The following is a 24,528-nucleotide window of genomic DNA, read 5'->3' on the forward strand; positions in this document are numbered from 1 at the left end:
TAACTTGTCCGTGGTTTGTTGCGCGCCAGCGGGCGGTGAGGTACTCGCCCCATTCGCAGCACGTCGTGGTGCTGATGTGGCAGCCAAGACGAGCGTTTGCGGCCGCGATCGAGCGATGCAGCTGATACTCGTATCACGTGAGTTGTACAGTGGAGCCACTGTGCGCAGCGTCAAGGACGGTCTTCGGGTGCATCAAGAGGGCAGCGAAGGTGGCGTCAACAACGTCCACAGCTACATTGTATTGTGCGTGTGGAGAGCCAAGGACGTGTTGGTACAGCTCGCCACGCAGGGTAATAACTTGACCAAACTCGACCGCGGAGAGACGATGCTGCAGATCGCCAACAGTCGGAGTTGCGACAGGTAAGTCTGGTACCTCGTACCCTGCTAACACCTTGCCTACGCATTGGTCCTCACGTGTTGTCGTCCCAATGTAGGTAAAGGCCTTCGTCAGCGACTCTAACAGCCACGCACCCCTCGTTGATATCCACTGGACGGCGAGTTTTGGGCAGGTATTAGCGTACGCTGCAGTGCCGCGCCGCAGAGAGTGACTCGTCATATTGGGCGTCACAGCCTGGGCTACAGCAGAAGCCATTTTGGCAACGGTGATACGGATTACCTCGGTAATATCGCTGGCTACACTTGGTCGTTTCAGTTCTTTCTTGATAGGTGGTTTAGCCTCTTCATCGTTGGCCTCCTCCAAGCTTTCCCAATAGATGACAGCTTCTTCCTGGGAGTACGTGCGGCCGCCAGGTAGATCAGGGTCAGCAAATCGGGGCACTAATGGAAATAAATATTGAGAGGGTTGATCATAGCACACGAAGGGCATTCCGAAGGCATGCAGCATACATCGCTGCTATCGCACAGGTGAGTTGTAAATTGATACACCTTGAACAACTGAGGTCTTAATACGCGCAATATTTAAAAAGAGCTCTCCTGACGCCGCGATCGTCAACTGGTGCTTTCGGGCGAAGCAAGTATCGATAGCACGTGCCACATCATAGTTAATAGAGCTGCATCGTGCACATTTTTAGCCCAGCGGCAACGTCCGCGTGTATGACTAGGTGTCCCGCAAGTGCACAAAGATCATCAATTTTGCACCCAGGCGCATCACTCTTCTGCACATTAGCACGTAAATTTTGTTCTTCGATAGCGCTGGCCATTTTGTCGCGTATTTGCCCGATATGTTTCGAGTCGGACAGGGAAGTTGGGTAGCGTTCACGGAGAAGATGTACAATTTGAGAAACAATACCCTAAAGCAGTCGCCTGGGCAAGCAAACCATCCGCAGCACGGGCCCTGTGGCTCTTTTTAGTCTGTAGAAATATTGAAAAAGCTGTTAGCAATGAGTGGAAGTTTTGAGTGGGAAGAGTAACACCGCTAGCTATCGAACTATGCATGCTATCTAACACTGATTTTGACACTCCTGTCGAGGAGAGGAACTCCCCAAAAACTTTTTCTGCGCCTAATTGTGCCTGCCGGGGTATCGAGACCACGGGACGCTCGCTGCATCTCCTCTATTTAGAGTGACTATAGACGCTTCTACGTTGTGATTCTATCTTTAGTATTGTATGCACACTATCTTTGGGTGTGTTTTGTCCGGCACATGGTAGATTTATCTGATAAGAATACTAAATATATGAAGTTTTGTATAAATACTTATTTGCGCTAAAAGGAAAATTCCAACTTTTTCCGGAAATAAGTCGGCACACACTAAACCTACCCCTAAACCGTGAGGATTGGTTGAAATGCTGCAGCCGATCCACAAATTGTAAAAAAAATAACTGTTGATTGGATGGGACAAGTGCACCAGCTAATGATAGGGGTCGGGTGTCCGGCCAAAGAATACTTATCCTACAGTAAAAGGTTACTAGTGACAGCTGTCAGGTGAGCAACATACTCACGCCTAGAACAAAACAAACCAACCAAAGTGCAAACTATTGGTTCGAAGTTATATTTCACGACCTTTGAACCAATTCTAGCCGTTACTTTGGTTTGAACGTTACCAGACCAACGCTCTTGAACCATTCCTGAGGTTTGGAGTTTCGTGGTTTGGAGTTGAGCTTCAGCTGCAACCGATGGTTTGCTTTTTCCGCTGCCTGGTTGGTCAATATGGCTCTCTGTACTCCCGGCGGGCTCTCTTCAAAGGCCGCGCCCAAGCAAGCGGCATACCCGAATAATTAGAATCTGCGGCTGGTATCGGTAGCAAGGTTAGCTTATTCGCTTGCACCTCCTGGATGGCAGGATTTGCATTCCCGAAGGCGGTGAGCATCTCACCCTGATGCAGCTTTCGTCTTTGACAGCGGCTCCAGCCTTCAACGACGCTCGGCCTTTCGGCTGTGCAGCGCGGCACTTCTCGATAAGAGCCGCATCGTGAACAGTTTCAAACCGAGGTTTTTAGCCAACCACATTCTCATGGTTTGCTTTGGTTTGCAGTATCTCACTCGGTTCAAACCACTTCGAATCAAACCACGAAACCGTTTCGAACCTGGTTCATTGGTACTTTTGGTTTCGTTTGTTCTAGGCGTGAACATACTGTTCGGTTTATGCTTCTGTAAAAATGACGCGCTGTCTGTGATTCCCCGTTTTCCGTCTGTGATGTTATCGTTTTCTCCTCCTCATTTGTAGGTCCAGTTGCTAACCCTAACATTGAAAACGCAAATTGGCGTTCACTTCTTAATAGGACAGGGGCGATACGGTAGAATATCAGCAACTCTCCGACCTAACTTCAGTTTTGTATAGCCTTTAATAGCCAATCACAGCATTTTTATTTATTTAGGCTAATCATCATACGTCTCTTTTGGATTTCGGCCAATAGTTTTCGATAGGGGTAGGTGAGTCCGGTATGCTGGCACGTCCGACGTATCGGGTCGGAGGCACACGCAAAATATATATGGATGAATAACATCATCTCTCCGACCTCACTGATCTTTTGTATGGCGTTTTTTCGTGAATATTGACCGATGATTTGCATTGATTCTGTTTCCACCAATCCACTCGAGACATAGCTCGTATTTTTTACCAATAAAAGCTCAGTATCAGACAGAGGTCGGAACCCCCTTAACTCCGACGTATCGGGTCGGAAGCAAGCCTCAGATATGTATATCTGTATAGAGAAGGCCGCCCAGCCACATATCATTTAGATATCACCTCCCTCTCCGACCCATTACGATGAGCCTCAACGATCTCAAGCCCGCCAACACCAAGCGCGCGCGCTCGACCGCTCTAAAAGCGTTCGAGCGCTTCCTATCGAGCGAAGGGACCAGCCTCGAGCACGTTGGCGCTATGATCTTTGCCGAACCGAGCCGCGCAAGCGCCATCATCCTGACGATAATGGACAAGTTTGGCGTTTATCTTGCTTTCCGCGCTGGCTCGAAGGGGCAGTATCTGTCACGGCACTCCGTGGCACAGTACTACCGACAGGTGAAGTGCTGGCTGCTCGATGAATATCCCGTCCCAGGTGGTGCTGTTGCAAGGCAGCTACTAAGTATGGGTCGCACTCTGGAGTAGCACTGTATTAAGCGCGAAAGCGGTGGTTTCGTGAAGAAGGCGGTGGCATGCACCAAGACCGACTTGCAAAAGATGGTGGGATACCTGTATTCAACAGCTAGCTGCGCAGAGGACTACCAAGATGCTGCATTGCTATGCTTGCTCTGGTACCGGTTTGGCCGCGCTTCGGACTTGACCTTCGTCCGCAAACAGCAGCTCTCCATCGGTGCTGCAGGGGTTTTCTTCATCCGCTTCATTCGGATGAAGACGTCTGATGAGCAAGCGCTGTCGCTTTTCCCCGACGCTGACTTCCGGTCGTGTCCGTTGCTGGCTCTTGCGCTTGCGCTGTCATCTCAGGAAGCTCCATCGACTGCGCTGTTGAGCCATCTTCCAGTGCTAACGGCCCACGTTCCAGTTGAGCTGACTGCCTCTGTCCCCCTCCTGGAGATGCTTGAGGGCTGCGACGACCAAACTCCTTCAAGTGCACCAGCTCAGTCGAATTCATCCAGGGCACCATCACCTCTTGGGATCCACGCTCAAGTTAATCGTCTCCTCGATCGAGTTGCGGGTCCATCTGGAGTGGACGAACCGCTGAGCACGCACTCCTTTCGCCGAGGAGGAGCTCAGCATGCAAACGCTCGCTCGGACTTGACAGCGCGGTGGATCTTCGACCGCGGAGCCTGGAACATGACTACGACAAACAAGGAATTTGCGTACGTCTTCAATACACCGAAGGAGGACCACCAAGTTGCGAAGGTGCTCAGTGGTAGGGCACCAAAGCAAACCTCTGTACTGCCGTCGCTGGAAGCCTTCGACTCGACTACGCAAGATCAGATCCATGAAGTCAGCCATAAAATATTCAGTGCAAGCCACTCACTGGGAAATCCGGCCTTCAACATCAGCGCTGCTGTGCGAGAAGTGCTGACTGCGACGCTGATCCTTCACTATCCGTCGCTGTTAAAGATTAACCCACGCGGTAAAGTAGTCGCGAAGATTGAGCACTGCACCGAGGAATCCGGAGTGACGACGACCAACCTGCTCACTTGGTCACAGCAGCTCGCAAGATCATCAAACCAAGCAAACGGAGTCACTGAAGACATGATCGAAGGAAGTAAAGGAGCGAAAGCTGCATTCGATCATCAAACGGCCTTGATTGAACGATTAATCGAGCTAAATCGACAGCTGGAAGCACGCGTAAACTCGTTAGAATCTGCAAACGACAGTAAAAAAGACGATATAATCGCACGACGAGGTGAGCAAGGATCGAAGCGACTGCGAGAAGATGAAACAAACGTACCCCAGAAGCGCAGACGCTGTTCGAAGCTGCAACCGCTAACCGACACCTGGTTTGCGTGGTATGCAGGAGATCCGCGCGGCTGGAGATGCAACGACAAGCACAAAAAATCAGACGCCAAGCAGCTTGTGGGCTTCTTGAAGCTCTTTATCGAAGATGGATACGTGCTCGACGAATCATCACCCAGCTACAAGGACGATGTTCGTCAGCTTGGGGAGTTAGCATCAGGCAAGGTCATGGCGTTCTTGCGGTTGCGAAACGTACCCTCATCAGGATCCTGCGCTGTGCTGAAAGCGCTTCGGCAGCTGCATCGCGAAGGAAGCCTGGACGTTCTCATCGGAGACTATCGGAAGCGCCTTGCCATCGGAAGAGTTGTAGTTCCTGCACCAGTACACCATCAAAACACACTCAAGCAAGTCCCATAGTCCAACACAATAGCACAGTCATTGTTCCTCGTGTTTGTTGTTCTTGCTTCCGTTGATGCCGCTTGCGTGGAGGTCTGCATCGTTCATTCAATCATAGAAATTTTACCGATGGGTGGAATCGAACCACCTTCATCCCTTTCGGGAGCTCTTCCATTGAGCTACATCGGTGGGGGTTAGACAACAACATCGCAGGATACTTTACACTGGAGTGCTCGACGGGGAATTAACGACCACAGTTCTTCGTGGAAGCGACAACCCTCTTAGGTGCACCGATGCGCGGCACAACCCCCTCAATTCACCCTCCCGGGTGGTCAATCGAGCACTGAGTGCGCAGGGCAAACGGCGCAGTCAAACTTACGCGTGCACCACTCATTTGTTAGGTTATTTACGCGCGTAATTACCTGCTGTCATCCTATTTACGAAAACCTTCCCAAATTAGTTCGATATAAAGTTCTGTGATATGGTCGGATTCTGGTCGGAGTTGCATTCACGGTCGGAGACGTGATGATATGGCAAGACAAATTCTAATATAATTGCATATCACACGCATATTTGTCCCTGTACCGTCGTTCGGGTACACATGTACTCTGTAAAAAAAATGTACGAGCGTACATGGAATAAATTTATTAATATCCCACATTTTTTTTTAATATTAAAATGTGAATGCGTTGGGGCCTAGCGGCTCGCTACGAGTCAGGCGTGCATTAATGATGAAGAACTTCATTTTTATTTACGATTTTTATTTCAATATAGTGCTACTTGCAAAGTGGCGGCAGGGTCGCTGGAGGCTGCCGGAGGGCGCGGCGTGACGATTGCAGGTGCTCACCAAACGGGCAGCCTGGCAGCCGCCCTGCCGGGTAAGCCATCAAGGTCGTCGGCGCAAACTGCTGCCCCCGCTGCCACTGCCGCCGCCCCACCGCCGCCTCCTGCCGCCTCCCCGCCGTCCACCCCACTCCCGCCCCGCTTCCGCCCCGCTGTCACCGTCTCCTGCTGTCCATGCCACCGCCTCCTCCGGCCTTGCGTGATCGGTGTGGCACACAACTAAAAGCATAAACTAATATATCAACTTGTAAAGGTATGTGTTATGGGGTACCAGTGTTTTGGTACAGGTCGGAGGTCGGAGAATTTATCGCCGTCGGGAGCAAACTGTTATTAACTAAAGGCCGTTCTTAACGGAGCGGTAGGCTGGGTGTGCGGTGTGCGTAGAGAGTACCACTCTGCGCGTCGTCGTTAACCCTTTCACTACCAGAGATTTATTACGGGTCTCCTTCGACCTATAGCTCAGCAAATCAATTTATCGCACAGAAGAAATTTAACCAATCAAAGCGACAGATTAGTGCACGTGGTGTTGCTGGTTTGCTTTACGGTACTTCCATTCAAAAGTTTGAGGGGTCGAGCAGCATGCAGTCGCGCCCTAACCAGTTGTGTCGCTACTGCGGCAATGATCCGTGCGAGTGGGAGCAGTTCGGAGAGGACATCGTGGCGAGCCTACTGAGGATGCTGACGTCCGAACAGCGGCGGCGAGGCGCGCGCAACCCGGACGCCGTGTCGCTGCAGCTCTACCATTATCTTAAGTACGGGGTTTTAGCCAAGCACCACACGCAGCAACTGCCAGTCTGCATTCGCCAACACCTCGGACTCGTGAATATGCAAACGTAGGTAATATTTACATTTTATCCCTACGCATCTGGTAATGTAAGCTCATCTAGTTTTGAAATGGTCCTGTTCTTTTTCAGCCGTGGGCGGCCTGTAGCAACTCCATCGGCAGCCGCAATTACTTCGTCCAGTGCGGATCGAACTGTCAGCGAGCGTGATGTAAATGCATCACGATAGTGAAAGGCTGTAAAGCATTCCACGTGGTAGCCACGCAGGCACGCAGTGCACCCATCCTTAGATTTTTTGGAGAGCCCCCTGAGCGAACAAAGGTAGCAGGTTAGTTTTCCGTTCGAGTGCTTGGTGGAGTTTCGTGTGAGCATGTGCTGAATTGTGTCTGTGCCCACAATATTTTGAACAGGCTGTCGCTGCGGTGCTGCCTGTCGTTTCCGCCGAACTTGTTGAAAGTATGGTGCAGTCATGCTGTCAGCGACTCGACGCTTGAACTCGCGCAGCGTGACCTGCTTGCAGTCAGGCGGGGCTACTTTTCTCATTAAGCAGAATGCGTTTATCAGCGAGAGATCCATTGCCCACGTAAAGATGCTCATCTCTAACCGAGTTTCCTTCCGCCGAATTGGATTGGTGTTTGGAGTTGATCAACTCTATCTACCCCGTTCATAAAAATATTGTAGACAGCTATAATAGCTGGCACCTGTAGTATTTTGCGATGCAAGTTCTGTTCACTAGTCCATCGACGAATTGGAGCGAGACCATGACACAAATTAATTGCCTCTTGCGATGACCCACTCAGGACGCGTTGGGTAGGAGTTCCACTAAGATCATTTGAATAAAACACAACGGGCTTCTTGTCCAAGAAAATAATGTAGCCGGCATTCTTTGCGATTCTCATGGTAGGAATGAACTCCGTCCTTTTGGAAGCTGGAAGCTTCTTCTGGGCACGTTTGTGAGCCTCTTGAGCTTTACTCCAGTCAGGCTGAACGTCGACAGCAGCAACTAGCTCCCAGCTGCCGCGAGGCATTATTTTCACACGAGCAACAGACATTGCAATTTCGATCTCATTCCACTTCCCCATTTGTGACACCTTACAGGTTCCTATCATACGCACTTCTCCATCCGTGAAAGCTGACACAGCTTTTGCCAATGCATGTCTAGTATAGCAATTATCACAAACAATGATCCGGCGGCCTGCAGCGGCCTGGTGAATCTGGGTCATGTGCCCAACCATCGCTACCCACAGAGCCGAAGCTGAGTCACGTGCCACTGAAATATCGTCTCGCGATAACGTCCGCTCAAGCGGCCTCCGTAGTTCAGGAAACATGCTGTAATAGCGCTCTGCCGGATTCCTCGGTTCACTATTGCCAGATCCATTGTCGTTGATAGTATGAATGTACAAGCTCTCCCACCCAACTACAGCGTAAAAACGTATGCCGTACTTATCGGGCTTACTCGGCATATATGTCCTGGCGGACGATCGTGCTTTAGTTCGTACTGTGTTCTCGTCGAGGCTAGCAGCACCAACCGGAACAGCAACCTCCGCGAATCTACTTTGGATATGACGTAGCAGGTCTCGACTATGCCACAGTGGATCCATCAGCTTGTAGGTTTCGGTAGCGCTACCAGGTGCATGAAATTGGATGTTAGATCGTATACATTCAAACCTGTTCCGGGCCATAGTCTCAGCCACGTCCTTCTGCCCCAAAAACGCTTCTCAGACCAAAATTCCTTGATTTCTGTTAAGGGCAAGATGCCCATTGCGATCTCCAGACCCAAATACGCGTCAAACTCCACTGTCGACACCTCAGCTTTCCCACTCCCGCGCAACTTCGTGTTCGTCCAGCCTCTAAGAATCTCTCGATAGGTGGCGCTAAAAAAAAAGAGAAAATAACCCAACTTCTTGTCGTTCTACAAACGCTCGGCGCACTTGACCTAATTGAACGATGTGCAGGTCGCTTTCGTTAGCGATGCCATCGACATAGGCGTTCCCTGTTCGACCGCTTGGTGCAGCGTGCGTCGGCGCAGCCTGCATTCGTGTTGCAGCGAGAAGATCGCTAGCTTTAGCCTCCTCGTCATCGTTGTTTGAGCGTGGAGAGGGGGTATCCTCTTCCAGGCCAAGATCCGTGTCGATCTCCCAGTCTCCGGTGTCGTCATTGGCTGCATTGAGCAGCGCCTCTAAGTCCATTTTTCCACGAGGGTGGGGGGGGGTCTGTTGGCTAGATGAGAATAACGAGTATGGCAGGTCACGTGAACTGTTTGTGGCTCACACGGTAGTGCATTTTACAGGTTCAGGGAGACCTGTTAGGCTGTACAGTGCTTTGCCGTCGTCTCGTAGCTTTTAGTTTTGGCCAATCGCATCTTGCGATTAGACCTCTCATGGGTCCCTATGGAGGATATTTATCGCTGGACACCACAACGAAGGCAACCAGTCACCACAACGAAGAACCTGAAGCCTATTGGCCAAAATTAATGCAGTACGTGACACTGCAAACGCCCTTAATCTGATAACACTCGCGCCCCAACGAACGAGAGAGGACGGTGCATCCTCGTAGGTGGAGGTCATGGGAAGGCCAGCAGTAGGCTGCGGTGCCAGCTGAAGAATGAGCACGAGTATTCGCACTGGGCCTGGCCCCAGGTGTCGGTCGCGATGTCCGCGAACTCGACCACGGTCCCGTCGGCGATGCCCACATCAGTCACCTTCAGGTTCAGCGCCTGCTCGTCGAGGGCTTGTGAGTCGTACCTGCGCGACCTGGACGAGAGTTTCGCGCGCCTCGCGCTGCCCTACCACGACGTGCCCACGACCTACGTGCGGGCCGTGAGCGGCCAGTGCAGCAACATGTTCGAGTGCAGCGGCATCTTCGGCTCCATAGGCTGCGCGGCCAACTCGACGGAGAGGAGGCCATACTCAGCTTTGACGGCGTCGACGTCACGGGCTACGCCGTTAGCGGGGCGCCATATGAGAAGTTATGCGACGATGACGAGACCTGAGGCTACTTCGTGCGCGACGATCAGGCCGGCAAGTCCGTGTCCAGCGCTGCCAGCTTCGGCATGTAGGTGTTGTTGTTGTTGTCGAACTGGTGCCAAAGCTGGCACGGGATGATCCATACGAGACGAGGCGTAGAATAAAATCAAAACAACATCGTTTCTCCTCTTATTCCTGATTATTTCGCCTTGCAGCTTTCTCTTCTCCGTTGGCACCCACGAGTTGGCGGTCAATGGCGTGGTAACAATGCCTCGTGCCGTTTAAAGGTTGAGGGAGGAGGAGAGGAGTCATGCTTAGGGCAGAAGATGACGCGCGTGTTGTAGGAGATGAAGGTGGGCATATATGAAAACATGGATATCTTTTCTGTGACTAACTGTGATGTCTTCACTGTGCGAGCTGTGTGGAATCTCCGCGCACTGATGAGTAAGGATAAAATGTATCGTTAGCAACCGGCGGGTGATGGGTGAGCTTCGAGGCAGGTCGTTTTCTCTTGCTCATGGTTGTTTCTTTTACTCGTCTACGAGAGATGGTATGAGAGTATGAGACTCGTGTTGATTTCTTTCTCTATCACTCTCTCATGTTCACTCACGATCTGGTCGCGTTCTGGTCGGATGGCTAGGAAAAGACCTGCAAGTTCGATGGATGGATTGTATGGTCAAAGGGGTTTTCTGCTTAGGCTTTCCTCCTCGTGTATGGCACGTGTAGAAGTCACACAGGTGGTGTGAGGTTAATGGTTGAATATTACCTCGAGCTCTGCTCTCTAGTACGCAAGTGTTCCCTATCTACTCTTCGTCGACACTCATCCGCAGCGCTAAAGCTGTTAGATGGCGTCAAACCACTTGCATCCCTTCGCAGAACACATCCACTTTTTGTAGTCTCCGTTGTTGCTTTTGATCACTACGCACTTGTTAGCATTTACAGCAAAGTCTCTGATGAAGTGGCCTGCAACTTCAGGATCAGGAAACACTGCGTGCCGTTCTATCTGGTCGTAGCCATACTACTCCTACAAGTCGATAGGCATTGAATTTGTTGGATGATCTACACTGGTGTTTAGCAAAAGCGCTTTGCCAGCCCAGTACTGCACCCTCCGTCACGTTCGGCCCCTCTGCACGTCCCAGTGCGGCTTGACTGCGAGCGTTTGCCTCCTGGATGTCTTACGAGTCTCCCGCTAAAACGTCTCCCGCTAAAACGTCTCCCGCCAAGCCGTCGCAATGGCAACCCGGTTGCTGCTTCGTGAAGGAAGTGGCTCGTAGTTCACAGGTTTGCCTTTGAGAAGTTCTATTTAACGCCTTGCTAACCCCCAACGTGCACTTCAACCGTTCTATAAACAGACATTAATTTTGACCAATCGGCTTCGGGTTCTTCGTTGTGGTGTCTGGTTGCCTTCGTTGTGGTGTCTAGCGATAAATATCCCCCTATGCACCTAAAAACCACTCCAGCCGGCTGGTAGTCAAAGGGTTAAGGGCCGTTCTTAACGGAGCGGTAGGCTGGGTGTGCGGTGTGCGTAGAGAGTACCACTCTGCGCGTCGTCGTTAAGAATGACGGAGTGTAGGGCGGTAGGCCGCTGTACCAGACTGTACCTGTGTCCGAGAAATTGTCTCATTCACAAAACGCCCCGAACCCCCTGTGGCAGATACTACGTATGTTCCATCAGCTAGTCGATACGGACGACGAGGAATGGAGCAGTTCGTCCAGTGATGAAGAGATGAATGACATTGTCGTGTGTGTCGCTGCAGCGACGCAGGCGCTTGCCATTAGAGAAGATTATTTCTGTCAGTAGCGGATCATTTGGAGCGACCACGTAGCAGTCCTACGGCGGCGAAGCTCGTTTGAGAGGAATTATCGGATGGATGAAGGTTCTTTTGATCATCTGTTGGAGTTGCTGCGCCCAGATCTGCAGGTAGATGCGCTCATGTCGACGGTTCGCACGGGCGAAGCCCCGATTTCTGCCTAGGTAGTTTTGCACTGTACACTGCGATGGCTAGCTGGCGGATCTTACCTCGACATTTGCACTATTGGCCACATTAGCCACGCTTCATTTTGTCGCTGCCTCTACAAGGGGGTTAACGCAATAACCACATGCCCTGCTCTGGCCATCAAGCTTCCGAGAACACACGAAGAGATCGAGAGGACAGCAGCCGAGTTTGCAAAGTGTAGTCACGAAGCTGTATTTGAAGTTGTATTTGAAGTTTATGCATGGCTGACTGTAGTCCTTTAGCAGATTCTTCCATATCTGCTGCAGCTTCTCCGCACAATGGTACACGATAATAGCAGGATTCACGTCACCAAGACTGGCTAATCGTCCAGCAAATTCGTCAGAAAACAAAACGTTCAAAAGTCTAAAAGGGCATTGCTTCTGCTTCAGGGGTGGATCACTTCGAGTTTTCTTCTTCTTCTCAAACAACGCATCGTAAGAAGACTCGTTAATCTTCCTCTGAATGATCAAGTCGACCATAGCTGCTTTGGTCTTGTTCTTGTAGCCATGGACACATAGCTTCTTGCACAAAAATCGTAGTTGCTTGTACTTAAACGACGACCCGGGTAGATCTTTGATGTACAGGAATATTTTTTTCTCGTTCTGCACTTGCTCCGTGTGCTGCTCCGTGCACTGATCATCACCTGCACGCTCGCTAGATGTGAGTTCCTCCATAATGACTTCAACGTCGCCGAGAGTGATAGAGTCCAGTTGAAGGTATAGAGAAGCAGCATCAGCGGAAGCCGACGCCGACGTGCGAACAAAATCATGGCCAGCGAGCAGGGCATCAGCGCGTTCACTGCTTTCGACGATATCCTCACACTTCTCCTCCTCTGCCTGGTGATACTCGTGTCGCGCTGGTGGGGGGAGCGTGGATTCGCTGCTCGCATACTGCGCTACGCGGGGAGAATGACTGCCGCCACTACAGCCAGACAACTCGTCTGCTTGAGCGAGAGGACGGAAGGTGCATGCGATGGTCGTGTCCTGGGTGTCGGAGGTAGACACGTCGTCAGCGCTGGGACCCGAGAGCAAGTCAGAGGAGCTCGCGCTGGGCTGGACAATGGTGCGCAGCAACCCTCGAGGGCGTTCCATTTGGATGGAGAGTCTGAATCTGGGCAGCCTACCACGGACAGCGCACACACACACACACCCTCGTGGTGGGCGTAGGGAGCCTACCGATCTGTGATCGAAAATTCCCTCGAGGTAGTCCCGACTGCTGCACAGAGCCGGTGCGCAGCCTACCCGAGCCTACCGAGCCTACCGCACACCCGCTCCGTTAAGAACGGCCCTCATGCATGCAACAGTTCAGATTGTCCGAAACACGGCCTGCTACTTTTCGTCAAGAGGAAAATGTGGGGCCATGAGCCATTTGAGTCCCAACGCGGAGGCATCTTATTCCGGTAATAATGCAAACAAACCGAGCGAGCGCCCGCGAGCTATGTTCTTCGGCTGCACGCCTCCTGCTACTACATGTACGTCCTTGCCGACCGACGCTGGTCTTTTGGAACCGACAGCCCGTTGGCGCGATGGTACATGTAAAAGTTGGGCTGGAACCCCCGATCTCGGATGCTCGGTGGGGACCCGTAAGTTACGGCGTACCATATTACTGTACTGACGATGTCTCATACTACTACAGTACTAGTACACCGGTACATAGTAGTACGTAGGTTTGAATAGGCGATTATGGCCACCTCAAAGACTCAAAAACACCCATGTGCCGTGGGCCACAGCAAGCAACGGATTCGTCATGCACGACCGCACGAACACCAGGATCTTCCTCCGTCTTGCTTGCCAAGCAGAGTCAGAATGCCAGGTGGCATCGGGAGCACCAAATCGATTTGCTTTGCTGTACTTCGTGGTGAGGGCGAAATTCAGACGAATGCTGCATGACTGGACAGGAAGGAAGGCGTCGAGTCCAACCAATATGGGTTGCCGTCGCTGTGAGTTGATATCATCAAAGTCTTTTCATTCAGCAACTGGTTTCTACTGCGGACTAAATTCGCTTCGCCGGTTATGAGTCTACATATCAATCAGCTTCGGTGCTTAGGCCGTGTTGACGGCCGCCGAGTACTTGTACACCGTGAAGGTGGCGTTCTTGCCCTGGAAGGGCTCTGTGCCAGCCTGCACGTGGGTCAGGTACTGGGTCGTCTCGATCGTGTTATCCGCCGGGAGCTCGTCGAAGAACTGTCTGAGGTCGGCCGAGAAAGTGTAGGTGGTCTGCTTGGCCACGTACGTGAATACCTTGGTCTTGTTGTTCCAGCCTTGGTACAGGTTGAAGTCCACGCCGCCCAGGTTGACCGACTTTATGGGCTGGCCCGTGACCGTCAGGGGCCAGGCACCGCCCAGCGCGGCCAGCCACACCATGAGCTCGTACGCGGTATCGCCGCCGATGGTGGGGCTCGTGAATAGGTCGTACGCCACGTTGGTGATGATGTTGCCGTCGTACGTGTAGTTGTAGCTCATGGTGGTGGGGATCGACTTGACGTTGGCCACCTGCACGGGGTCGAACTTGAGCGCGGCGTTCGCGTACGACTTGACTTGCCAGTTGTCGCCGGCCCAGTTGAAGTGCGTGTGCCACGAGATCTCCGAGCCGCTGCTGCCGTCGACCGTGGTGCACTGGCCGCCCTGCGGGTCGTTGTCCTCGCCCCACAGGTTGTTGTACACCGTGTAGTCGCTGACCACCTTGAGGTCGTTGCGGCCACAGAACTCCTGCGCGTTGACGGCCGAGGCCGCGGCGGTGAGCGCGAGAACAGCAGATGAGAGCTTCATGGAGACTGACTTCGTTGGTGTCGGGGTCAGGAGGCAAATTACCGAGTGCGTACAGCGCGAGGAGTGGGTGTGCCGCGAGGATCACTTTGCTTGAGAAACAACCGGACCGGAATCCCAGCCGATGTGGTCCCATCCCGAATGCAAGCACGCTGTGCGTTCGTAAATTCTGCTCACAGCGTAAACGTAGTCCAACAGCCGGGCCCACAAGATACAAGACCTGACTCAAGCGCTGATTCGCTGGACTGTTGAGTGCATCACTCCAGCAGTTGCTCCATTACAAAATACTGCATCTGCGAAGCTCGCCATGAACAGCATGCGGCGCCCTGCCACGCTGGCTGCCAAGGAAAGAATCACGGCCACTGAAAATCCAGGTGTGTTTGTGCTCGAAGGCGTTCGGAAAACTCTCGTATCGCAGACGGAGTTTGGGACCTTGAGCAACACATCCGATCACAGTGCCATGGAGCAAAATTAACGCTTACAAATGCCTCCCCGACAGTACGAAATCGTCAGACGTGAGCTTGAAGTTGTTGCGCACTACTGTACAAGTACAGTCGCCTAATTCGACACCCTTATAAACCCATAAATCTAGATAATCGATATGGCGTTATAACATTTTCAAGTTAAACAAAATCCCAAGCAATTATCAACTATGATTTCGAATATAGTCCACGCTGTCGAATTAGAGGTGCACATCTGTGCATGAACAGTGTATTTTTTTATCTTCACATTTCTGACGCTGTGATTTGATGAGTTTTCCTTGCGTTGATGGGATTTAGTTGACCTGCGCCGAATAAGACGACACGACCAGCTTGGCGTTCTTGCCCTGGAACGGTTCCGTACCGGCCTCCAGTTTCTGCAGGTACTGGGTCTGGGGTAGCGTGTTGTTGGCCGGGAGGTGGTTGAAAAACTCCTTCAGGTCGGCCGAGAAACTGGTGGCCTGCGTCTTGGCGACGTAAGTGAAGACCTTGACCTGCTTGTTCATGCCCTGGTACAGGTTGAAGTCAACGCCGCCCACAGTCACGGAGGCGATAGGCTGTCCGCTGGTGGTCAGGGGCCAGGCGCCACCCAGAGCAGCCAGCCACACCATCAGTTCGTACTCGACATCTCCAGTCGCAGATGAGCTCGTGAACATGTCGTACGCCACATTAGCGATGATGTTGCCGTCGTAGGTGTAAGAGTACTTCATGGTCGTAGGAATCGAGGAGATCGCAGAGACCTGTTTGGGGGTAAAAGTGAGAGCGGCATTGGCGTACGACTTGACTTGCCAGTTATCACCGGCCCAGTTGAAGCTCGTGTACCAGGAAACTTGAGAGCCACTGCTGCTGTCCACGGCAGTGCATTGGCCGCCGGAGGGGTCGTTGTCCTCTCCCCACAGATTGTTGTACACGGTGTAGACGCCGGCCGCCTTCTGGTCGTTGCGGCCGCAAAATTGTTGGGCGTCGGACAGCGAGGACACCGCAGCGAGAGCAAGAATACCGGTCGAGATCTTCATGGTATTCGATTGTGGCACGGTTGGTGTTGTGTAGCAGTGCTGGTCAAATTGCAAAGTGGTTGAGATGGTCGAACGAGTGCCGAGCAAAGATAACTTTGCTGCGTGTATCGTTGTGGTCCTATCCCGAAAGCTTGCTCCACAAACAGGGATCTATATGTTGCACACTGCAACCTTTACTGTGTCGTCACGCCTGGCTCAGCCTCTTACATACCCGTATCCTGCTTGTTTGTTTCGTTTTCATGTGAGGTATATTACCGTCAATTAGTGCCTAACGACCTAGTGAATGCCAAGTATCCTGCTGGTACGAATACCGAATAGTAAGTAATATGATCATAAAGCGTGGAATTCCAAGTACAGATTGAATGAAGACACGTTATTTACAGTATTTTCTTACATTAATGTACGCTACGACACGATTTTGCCCAATTTTCGAGAAGTATAATGCATAAAAAGGCGTGATTCGCTATGGAACAGCGACACTTTCGACCGAATGACCCTGTCAACTTGCCCATAGTATTGCATGACGGCATCTCGAATAGTATATGTATGTATATGAGGCTGAGGAAAATACTGTAAAATGTATGTCGTTTAATTTGTGCAGGTAGATTGTCAGAAATGCCAGCAAAACCATGAGAGACGGCATCTCATTACGAGATTGCGACTCGCAATTTGCGAGAAGCTCGATTGGCTACAGTCGGACTGAATACACTGTGCATTTATTTTTTGTACTGTATTACTATCGGAGAGGAAGTGGCAATTCTCCCGCTTTGAGATTCCCCTTTGTTTTCCAGCCTGGAATCCAGGATCTGAAGTTGGGATCTTGACAAATCCAGCTTCGCGCTTGTTTAGAGAGAGTTTGTGCATCACCGACAAGACGGCAATGTCACACGTAGCTCCTCCTCTCGGCCCATAAAGCCGCGAGTGTTCAAGTATCATGCTACATGTACATATTTCGAGCGCGACATCGACCATCCACGGAGCTGCACTCGACAAAATCGAGCGATACGCGGCCCCTGGTTTATGGCGTACAGAATGGCACTTCGGCAGCAAAAACATTTTCTTTGAAGGAGGACAGAACAACAAGGCATGCCGGAAAACGAGAGCCCGCAGCCACAAAAAGGATTCGTGGATTATGGATTTACTTTTTAAAGGATGTACCTATTCGTGCAGCGGTGTACATGTAGCCTACGACCAAATCTGGACGCTATCGATCGATGAACCAGAAACCTTGCCATGTCGATTTACTTGACCTGCGCCGTGTAAGATGACACGACAAACGTGGCGTTCTTGCCCTGGAACGGCTCCGTGCCGGCCTCCACCTTCTGCAGATACTGGGTCTGGGGCAGCGTGTTGTTCGCCGGGAGTTGGTCGAAGAAGTACTTGAGGTCGCCCGTGAAGGTGGTGGCCGGCTTCTTGGCGACGTACGAAAACACCTTGACCTTCTTGTTGTATCCCTGGTACAGGTCAAACTCGACTCCGCCAGCAGTCACCGTCTTGATGGGCTTGCCGCTGTCGGTTAGAGGCCAAGCACCGCCCAGCGCCGACAGCCACACCATCAGCTCGTACTCGACATCGCCAGAGGCAGATGAGCTGGTGAACAGGTCGTAGGCAACGTTAGCGATGATGTTGCCGTCGTACGTGTACTTGTACGCGATGCTCGTGGGGATCGACTTGACGGCCGAGACCTGCTTGGGGCTGAAAGTTAGCGCGGCATTGGCGAACGACTTCACCTGCCACGAGTCGCCGGCCCAGTTGAAGCTCGTCTGCCACGACACAGACGAGCTGGAGCTTCCAGTCACCTCCGTGCACTGTCCACCCTTGGGATCATTTTCCTCGGCCCACAGGTTGTTGTACACGGTGTAGTCGCCGACCACCTTCTTGTCGTCGCGGCCGCAGTACTGCTGGGCGCTGACGGACGAGGTCAAAGTGACGACGGCGACGGTGGCAGGGAGCAGGAACTTCATGGTGCTTGTTGGTCTGAAAGCTAAGGCTGATGTTGCTGGTGTGAGGCAAATTGAAGAGTGAGTGAGAATTAATGTTAGTCAAGCTCGAGGAGCTGTTCGATCTGTCGACGCCGATGTTACAGCCGCCGATCTCCTGGCATTGCATCCCATCTCGAACAGCTTCGTCCGCACCTTTCCATGCGTTGCTCGCCGCTAATACAATGGACACATGATCTTCATGACATAAACAACTGGCCAAGGCTATCGCATGACAGCGGTTCACTCTTGGGGTCGCAGGCAAAGCTAGTTCTTCTGTCGGAATAAGACTCTTACATGCTGGTTGTCAAGGACAATTGGTATGCTTAGTAAAAAGACGCTAATGCTTAAGCGTATGGCTCCGAGCCGTTGGCTCGACGACAGTTGGGGCGAACTTGAGGTGTAAACGTCGAGGTGATGATGAACGCCTGCCGCTCGGTGGATGGGGAGGCTACAGAACACTCAATCGACGAGACAATGCGAAGCTACGCAGCGCGGTACTATCCACGATCTGTATTTTTTTCAGCGTCAGGCTCGGAGCGGCGCTATGAAGGCACGCTCTGCTCCGTCGCCGAATGATATGAAACAACCACGTCCTAGTGCATGCAAAACCGAGCTAGCTAGACGTATTTCAAGTGGAGGCTGCACTCGGCCACCTCCCTAGCCTCTAGCAATCACTTACCCGAAGATGGAGTGGTTGGGCGTCTCGACGTACACCCAGATACACAAGATGATCAGCACGAAGGCGAGCGAGAAGCTGCCCACGATGTTGCCCTGGTCCGTCATACTCTTGTGGCTCCAGCCGAAGTACGTCTGCACGCTCATACGCACCATGGGGCCCAGCTGACTTGCCAGGAAACCTCCCAGGAACAGCGACGCGAAGTACAACGGCGTACCGTGAGTCGTCGCCGCGTTGTTGTAGCCCGCGAAGTAGCGCACGGTATCCCACATCATACCGAAGACCATAGCGAGGAACACGAGCAGGTTCGGCAGCTCCATGATGCTGTTTCCGCCCAGGGCACCGGTGTTGGCCCACGCAGCCTCCTTGCCCGTGATCTTCCAGTAGATAGTCTCGAACACAGCCATGACGTGCACGAAGGCGTACGAGAACCACGTCTGCTGACTACGCAGCACATCGTCGTTATCAACCGTACGATTCGACAGAGCCGACAGGATACTCTGCGCCACGATCTTGGGAACCAGAGCCATGAGCAGACGCAGGCCAGATGTGTAGATCGGAGCCTGCCCAGTGTACACGAAGTAGCCCGTGATGTAGAAGAAGAAGATGGCCGGGAACGAACCGATCGGGTACACCGTCAGGTTCATGAAGAACACCCAGCGCATGAACTTGTTGATCTTGCGCTTCGGCGGCAGCTCCACCTGCGGCGGGGTCCACTCCGGGTCGACCAGACTCTTCTTGTTGCGCAGGAAAATCTGGAAGTTACCCTTGGCCCAACGCTTACGCTGAGCCAGAGCAGCAGCCACGGACTCAGGCACGGCGCCCTCGGCCAGACGAATACGGTCAGCCTCCTCACCTTCCAGGTCCTTACGGAAGTAGTAACCCTTCCATCCCTTGTCCACCATCATCTTGCCTGTGTAGGCATCCTCAGTCAGCGAACCGTACTGAATACCGCACACCGAGTCCAGGGCCTCACGACGGAAGATAGCGTTGGTACCAGCGAACGAAGCACAGTCGTAGCCATCCATACCAGTCTGCGCCGAATCGAAAAACGTCGAGTTACGGTGGCCGCACGGGTCGCCAAGACGCAGCTGCAGGCAATCCTCGAAGTACTGCGGCGTCTGCACGTAGCCGACCTGGTTCACCGACACGTGGTCCGAGTAGTCGTCGGCCGACACGCCTACGAACTGGTTGCTGTCACGCTGGCTCACGGCGCGGTTGCACTTGTTGCACAGTCCCTTCTTCTGATTGATCTTGCTGCCGCAGCTAGCGCACATCATGCGCTCGGACATGGTGTTCTGCGTCTGGCGACGGTGGACGCTCGACTTGACGTGTCCTGATGCGTTGTAGCAGTCCTTCGAGCAGTACATGATCTGAGCCTCCGGCACACCAGCGGCCTGGCACAGCGCACAACAGATTTTGCCGATGTCACCGCAGCCAGGAGCGCAGCAGCGCGTGATCTTGGAGTTCTGCGGGGCGTCGAAGAAGAAGGGCAGGGTGGCCTGGATGAACATCTCGTGCGGCTTCATGTCGTTATCCAGAATGATAGCGTAGCGGCCGCACGCGCCCTCGTTGTACAGCACATTGTTGATGTTGCCGGCCTTCGAGTGGTGCACCGGCGGCTTGATGCGGCCCACGAACGTGAGCTTGGGCAGGCCGTGGTAGTGGTAGTCGTCACGCACCGAGCCGACAGCGCAGTCGACGCGGTTCACGATGCGCGGGTTCGACGAGGTCGGCATCTTGACCGTCGTGTGCTCCTTGCGCCACTCGTCCACCTCGAGCTCGTACGACTCGCACACGCGGTCGTACATGAACTGCGCGACCTCGTGGCGCACGTCACCGGCGTCCTCAATGACGCCGTAGTTGACGCTGACCTTGGGCACGTTGGCGCCCGCCTCCCACTTGGACTTGCAGTAGCCGTCGTCGCAGATCCAGACGTGGAAGAGGTGCGGCGGGTAGTCCAGGTTCATGATCCTCTCGAGCGTGGCGATGGTGTCCTCGGCCGGCTCGGCGTAGTGACACAACAGGATGTCCACCGTCGGCCACTACAACGACAACAGCAGCAGCAGCAACGAAAAGAGATCATGAGTACCGCAATACACGAAACCAAAAACAATAATGCCAACCAGGTAGTGCGGTGCAATTCTACCTTCTCGGGGGGGAAGTGCGGCTCGAAGTCGCGCAGGTAGCGGGCGCCGCGACGCACGGGCTTCCACATGCCGAGGTAGTAGAGGAAGCCGAGCGAGATGCTGATGAACTCGGCCAGGTAGAAGAGGAAGTACGAGACCCAGTCGCCGATGTGGGGCTCCTTGAAGCACTGCACGGTCTCGATGCCGGCCGACCAGTGGTACCATTGCGGCGGGTCCCAGACGCCGTTGAAGGGCTTGTCACCGCACTGCAGCGTGTCGGCGTAGAGCAGCTGGATCTCGGCGCACGTGTCCGTCTTGTACTTGACGTCGCAGGGCTCGATGCCGAGCGGGAACCAGAGCACGATGCCCGCGAGCTCGATGAGCGCCGTGAGCACGAAGATGACGTACCAGAAGCGGTAGCTGAAGCGGCCCTTCATCTCGTACACGCGCACGTTGGGCAGGTCGCGCTTGACGACGTTGCCCGAGCCGGCGGACATGACGGTGAACTCGAGCGCGTCGAACCACATGGTGAAGTCCTGGTCCGTCTCGGGGCACACGAGCCACGCGCGGTGGCGCGTGTGGATGACGATGCCCCTCGCGGGCAGGTCGAGCCGCTCGCTCTGCTCGAGCTTGAAGGCGTCGCGCAGGTCCACGGCGCCCACGACGAGCTCGCCGTTGCGCGAGTTGAAGTACTTGCGGCAGTCCACGTCCGTGTGGAAGTAGTACATCTTGGCGCCCTCGAGCGCGAAGTAGCGCTTGCGCCAGCTCTTGGCCACGGGGCCCTTGAACTTGCGGCTGCCCTGCTTGTGCATCCAGCCGTGCACCGTGATCTTGCCCAGGTCCTCGTGCTCCTTGGCCTTGGTCAGCTCGCTGATGGCGCTCTGCGTGTCCATGGTGGCCTGGCTCAGCAGCTTCTTGCCGGGCGCGGCGGCGGTCGAGACCTGCTCCGAGTACGTGTAGTCGTTGGCCAGCGGCGTCTGCTGCGAGTACGACGCGTCTTCGGGCAGCGCGCCGAGGCCGGGAGGTTGCCGATTGGCCATGGCGGTCGAGGCGAATTGGGCGAACTAGGAGGGGGGCGAGGCTTTCTTTGTGTCTGGCTGACGGCGGCGGGGGAGCGCGCTGCAAATCCAGTCAGCTGCTGCTGGATGCTGTGACGGTCGGAGAGGCGAGCGCGACTGCAGCGGGGTGGGGGGCCCGATGGGATCCAGGAACGCGAGGCGATAGCCCAGGTATTAGACTGCAGCCAGACTGCCGGACGCTCGCAATGACAGGAACTGGCGGCCCCCAGCCAAGCGCTTGGTGCAGGCGCTCTCTTCCTTGCGGCCCCGTTGTATGGAAGACTGTATGGCCCGGCGCGACGCGACGACGCGTACGGTACGCCACCGTGCAGAGCAGGGCGCGATTATTTTGCTCCTCCGACCGCAGCCATATTCGGGTGCGCGGGTGTATATCGTTTTGCAGGGGATTTTGGTGGGGTTGAAGACAAATCAGGGCGGCGAGGTGCGGGGGGTATAAGGTGTTGGCGGGGACGGCGCGTGGGGCTGGAGGAGTAGGGGAACGTGACGTGGCCGCGCAAAGCCGGGCGGGTCGTGGCGAACACACGAAATTCCGCGAGCTGAACGCTCCAGGGCGGTGAAGCCACTTGCTGCATGCTTCCTGTGGGTGGTGCTGCCTGCATGCATTGCTATCTGTAGTCGCCATCTGCGCTCGCTGTCGCAGCGCCTTAGATGTTGGGCGGACGGCGGAGTGCCCTCAGCCGCGGGTGCGGGCTGGGGGGGGGGGGGTACTAATAGCAGCGGGGGAGGCGCCCCACGCGCAGTGGCTGCTGCGTATAGGCTTTCGGCAAAACAGGGGCTCCGAGGGAAGGCCGGCCGCTCCTCGCGACGGTCTGTCGTCGTTGAAGCCGAGACCTCTCTCGCTCAGCGAGACTCGCTGACTGGTTGTGTGGGTGTGTCGGCATCGATTGCCACTCCGTTGTCGCTTTTGGCACCGCGGTGTGCATCGCTGGAGCGCTTTGGTGCCGCCACCTACTTGACGGATCGGCGCCCGTCACGTTCGCCTCCCGCTAGTCGGCAGCGGCGATAACGTTGGCGGCGGTGATGGCTCCGGCGCCACGGGTGACAAGCAGCACCGCGAGCGTCTCCTCTCGCTGTCATCAAACGCTAGCGTGCCGCTCTCGGCGCGATTGGTGAGTTGCGCGTCGTCCAGCTTCAAGTCTTGTGGTACTTGGTGTGCTCCTGCACCACCCGGCTACATGCAATACCCTTGCTGGAGGACTGCCTTCGCAGTCAGGCGGCAGTGTTAGCGGGCGTGGAATATGTAGCGGTCGGGGCGATGGTCGCCTTCACCAACACACGTGTTTTCAGCAGGGTATAACAACACTCGGGCAACAAGTCGTCGCGCCACCAGCGCCAAGCTGCAATGCAGTTCAACGATATACACCGCGCCACGCCGCGAATATTATCTATTGAGCCTCAAGACGACGTCCTCGCCGAAGCACCACCGCCCGATGGGCTGCCTGGCAGCTCGTTTTCCACGCTTGCCTCACCCTGATTTAACCTGCGCACTCCTAATAGCGGGCCCTCGAAAATATAGAAGGCCGCCGCACCGGACCGCCTTCAACATGGCTACATGCGACGAGGAGCTCACTTGCAAAGATACTCGGCTGTGTGTAGCAATGGAGCTGGGGATGCACCTGCGCGGCCTCTCCGCGGACCTCGTGGCGCTCGTGGCCTCGTTCGCCTGGGACCTGGACTCCGCATCCGCCGCCGGCCTGCTGGACGTGGTGCGCGCGCTGCTGCGCCTGCGCCGCTCCAGCCCCGTGCGCTGCAGCTTCCGCGCGCTCAACGCCGCGGCGCAGAGCGGCTTCCTGGACGTGGTGCGCGCGCTGCACGCGAGCGCAGTCGCGCCGTGCTCCACGTTCGCCATGAACATGGCGGCGGCCCACGGCCACCTGGACGTGGTCAAGTTCTTGCACTTCCACCGCTCCGAGGGCTGCACGAGCTACGCCATGGACGCGGCCGCCGCCAAGGGCCACCTGGACGTGGTCAAGTTCCTGCACTTCCACCGCTCGGAGGGCTGCACCACGGCGGCCATGGACCTGGCGGCGGCCCAGGGCCATCTGCAGGTCGTGCAGTTCCTGCACCGCCACCGCTCGGAGGGCGCCACGGTCGCCGCCATCGACAGAGCAGCGCAGAACGGACACCTGAGCGTCGTGCAGTTCTGCAGAGAAGCCAGGCAGGAAGGCTTCACGCAGTTGGCGATACTGTGGGCCACTGCCAACGGACACATGGACGTCGTGCGCTATCTGCAGCCGATGAGGGGCCGGCGCAATGCACTGGGCGCGCTGCTCGGAGACGGACGGCTGCTTGTTTGTTAGGCTGGAGGCATGATGTGACTCACCCACATCAGGCACTCACATGATGTGAGTGGAGTTTTTGGCACTCGAAGTGAAGGTATTGGTGAGAAGTAGGGTTGCATGTTGTATTCGATCTTACGCAATGTGGTTTATGGTGTGTGTCATTGGCCTGTTGTGTCATTCGTTCTCTTGTCAATAAATCGCAGCAACGGCGCTCACAACAGCCAGAGCTGCGGCAACTTGTGCACGGCTGAATTTGGTGGTGTTAGGTTGTGGGAATACCCTAGAGGCTGCAAAAGACGACGACGCAGCCTTACCACCGCCAGTGGAGGTGGTGGGATGGTACTGGAAGC

General features: G+C 54.4%; 7 protein-coding genes across 8 annotated transcripts; 2 read left to right on the forward strand and 5 right to left on the reverse strand.

Annotated features, from left to right (window-relative positions):
- Positions 1-3,166: 3,166 nt before the first annotated feature.
- IUM83_06093 (Glycine cleavage system H protein) lies at positions 3,167-5,203 on the forward strand (the record flags this gene model as incomplete). The annotated part of the gene is made up of 3 exons (XM_067930273.1): positions 3,167-3,418; positions 3,506-4,250; positions 4,848-5,203. 3 exons carry the CDS (start codon positions 3,167-3,169, stop codon positions 5,201-5,203), a joined length of 1,353 nt encoding a protein of 450 aa, XP_067782613.1.
- Positions 5,204-9,370: 4,167 nt separating this feature from the next.
- On the reverse strand, positions 9,371-9,679 carry IUM83_06094 (mucin-like protein; the record flags this gene model as incomplete). Its single annotated transcript, XM_067930274.1, has 2 exons — positions 9,371-9,560; positions 9,618-9,679. 2 exons carry the CDS (start codon positions 9,677-9,679, stop codon positions 9,371-9,373), a joined length of 252 nt encoding a protein of 83 aa, XP_067782612.1.
- Positions 9,680-13,812: 4,133 nt separating this feature from the next.
- On the reverse strand, positions 13,813-14,538 carry IUM83_06095 (cell 12A endoglucanase; the record flags this gene model as incomplete). The annotated part of the gene is made up of 1 exon (XM_067930275.1): positions 13,813-14,538. One exon carries the CDS (start codon positions 14,536-14,538, stop codon positions 13,813-13,815), a length of 726 nt encoding a protein of 241 aa, XP_067782611.1.
- A 772-nt stretch (positions 14,539-15,310) lies between these two features.
- IUM83_06096 (Cell 12A endoglucanase) lies at positions 15,311-16,030 on the reverse strand (the record flags this gene model as incomplete). 2 transcript variants are annotated; one of them, XM_067930277.1, is made up of 1 exon in its annotated part: positions 15,311-16,030. In XM_067930277.1, the coding sequence occupies one exon, from the start codon at positions 16,028-16,030 to the stop codon at positions 15,311-15,313; it is 720 nt and encodes a 239-aa protein (XP_067782610.1). The 2 variants fall into 2 exon arrangements, with proteins under 2 accessions (XP_067782610.1, XP_067782609.1); XM_067930276.1 differs by having other exon boundaries at positions 15,311-15,520.
- Positions 16,031-17,271: 1,241 nt separating this feature from the next.
- IUM83_06097 (cell 12A endoglucanase) lies at positions 17,272-17,994 on the reverse strand (the record flags this gene model as incomplete). Its single annotated transcript, XM_067930278.1, has 1 exon — positions 17,272-17,994. The coding sequence occupies one exon, from the start codon at positions 17,992-17,994 to the stop codon at positions 17,272-17,274; it is 723 nt and encodes a 240-aa protein (XP_067782608.1).
- A 693-nt stretch (positions 17,995-18,687) lies between these two features.
- Positions 18,688-21,857, reverse strand: IUM83_06098 (cellulose synthase 4; the record flags this gene model as incomplete). The annotated part of the gene is made up of 2 exons (XM_067930279.1): positions 18,688-20,733; positions 20,838-21,857. 2 exons carry the CDS (start codon positions 21,855-21,857, stop codon positions 18,688-18,690), a joined length of 3,066 nt encoding a protein of 1,021 aa, XP_067782607.1.
- Positions 21,858-23,440: 1,583 nt separating this feature from the next.
- On the forward strand, positions 23,441-24,429 carry IUM83_06099 (uncharacterized protein; the record flags this gene model as incomplete). Its single annotated transcript, XM_067930280.1, has 3 exons — positions 23,441-24,187; positions 24,252-24,272; positions 24,382-24,429. The coding sequence occupies 3 exons, from the start codon at positions 23,441-23,443 to the stop codon at positions 24,427-24,429; spliced, it is 816 nt and encodes a 271-aa protein (XP_067782606.1).
- Between the last annotated feature and the right edge of the window lie 99 nt (positions 24,430-24,528).

Source organism: Phytophthora cinnamomi (assembly GCF_018691715.1).
Source record: "Phytophthora cinnamomi strain GKB4 chromosome Unknown Contig104, whole genome shotgun sequence".
Classification (NCBI taxonomy): Eukaryota; Oomycota; class Peronosporomycetes; order Peronosporales; family Peronosporaceae; genus Phytophthora; species Phytophthora cinnamomi.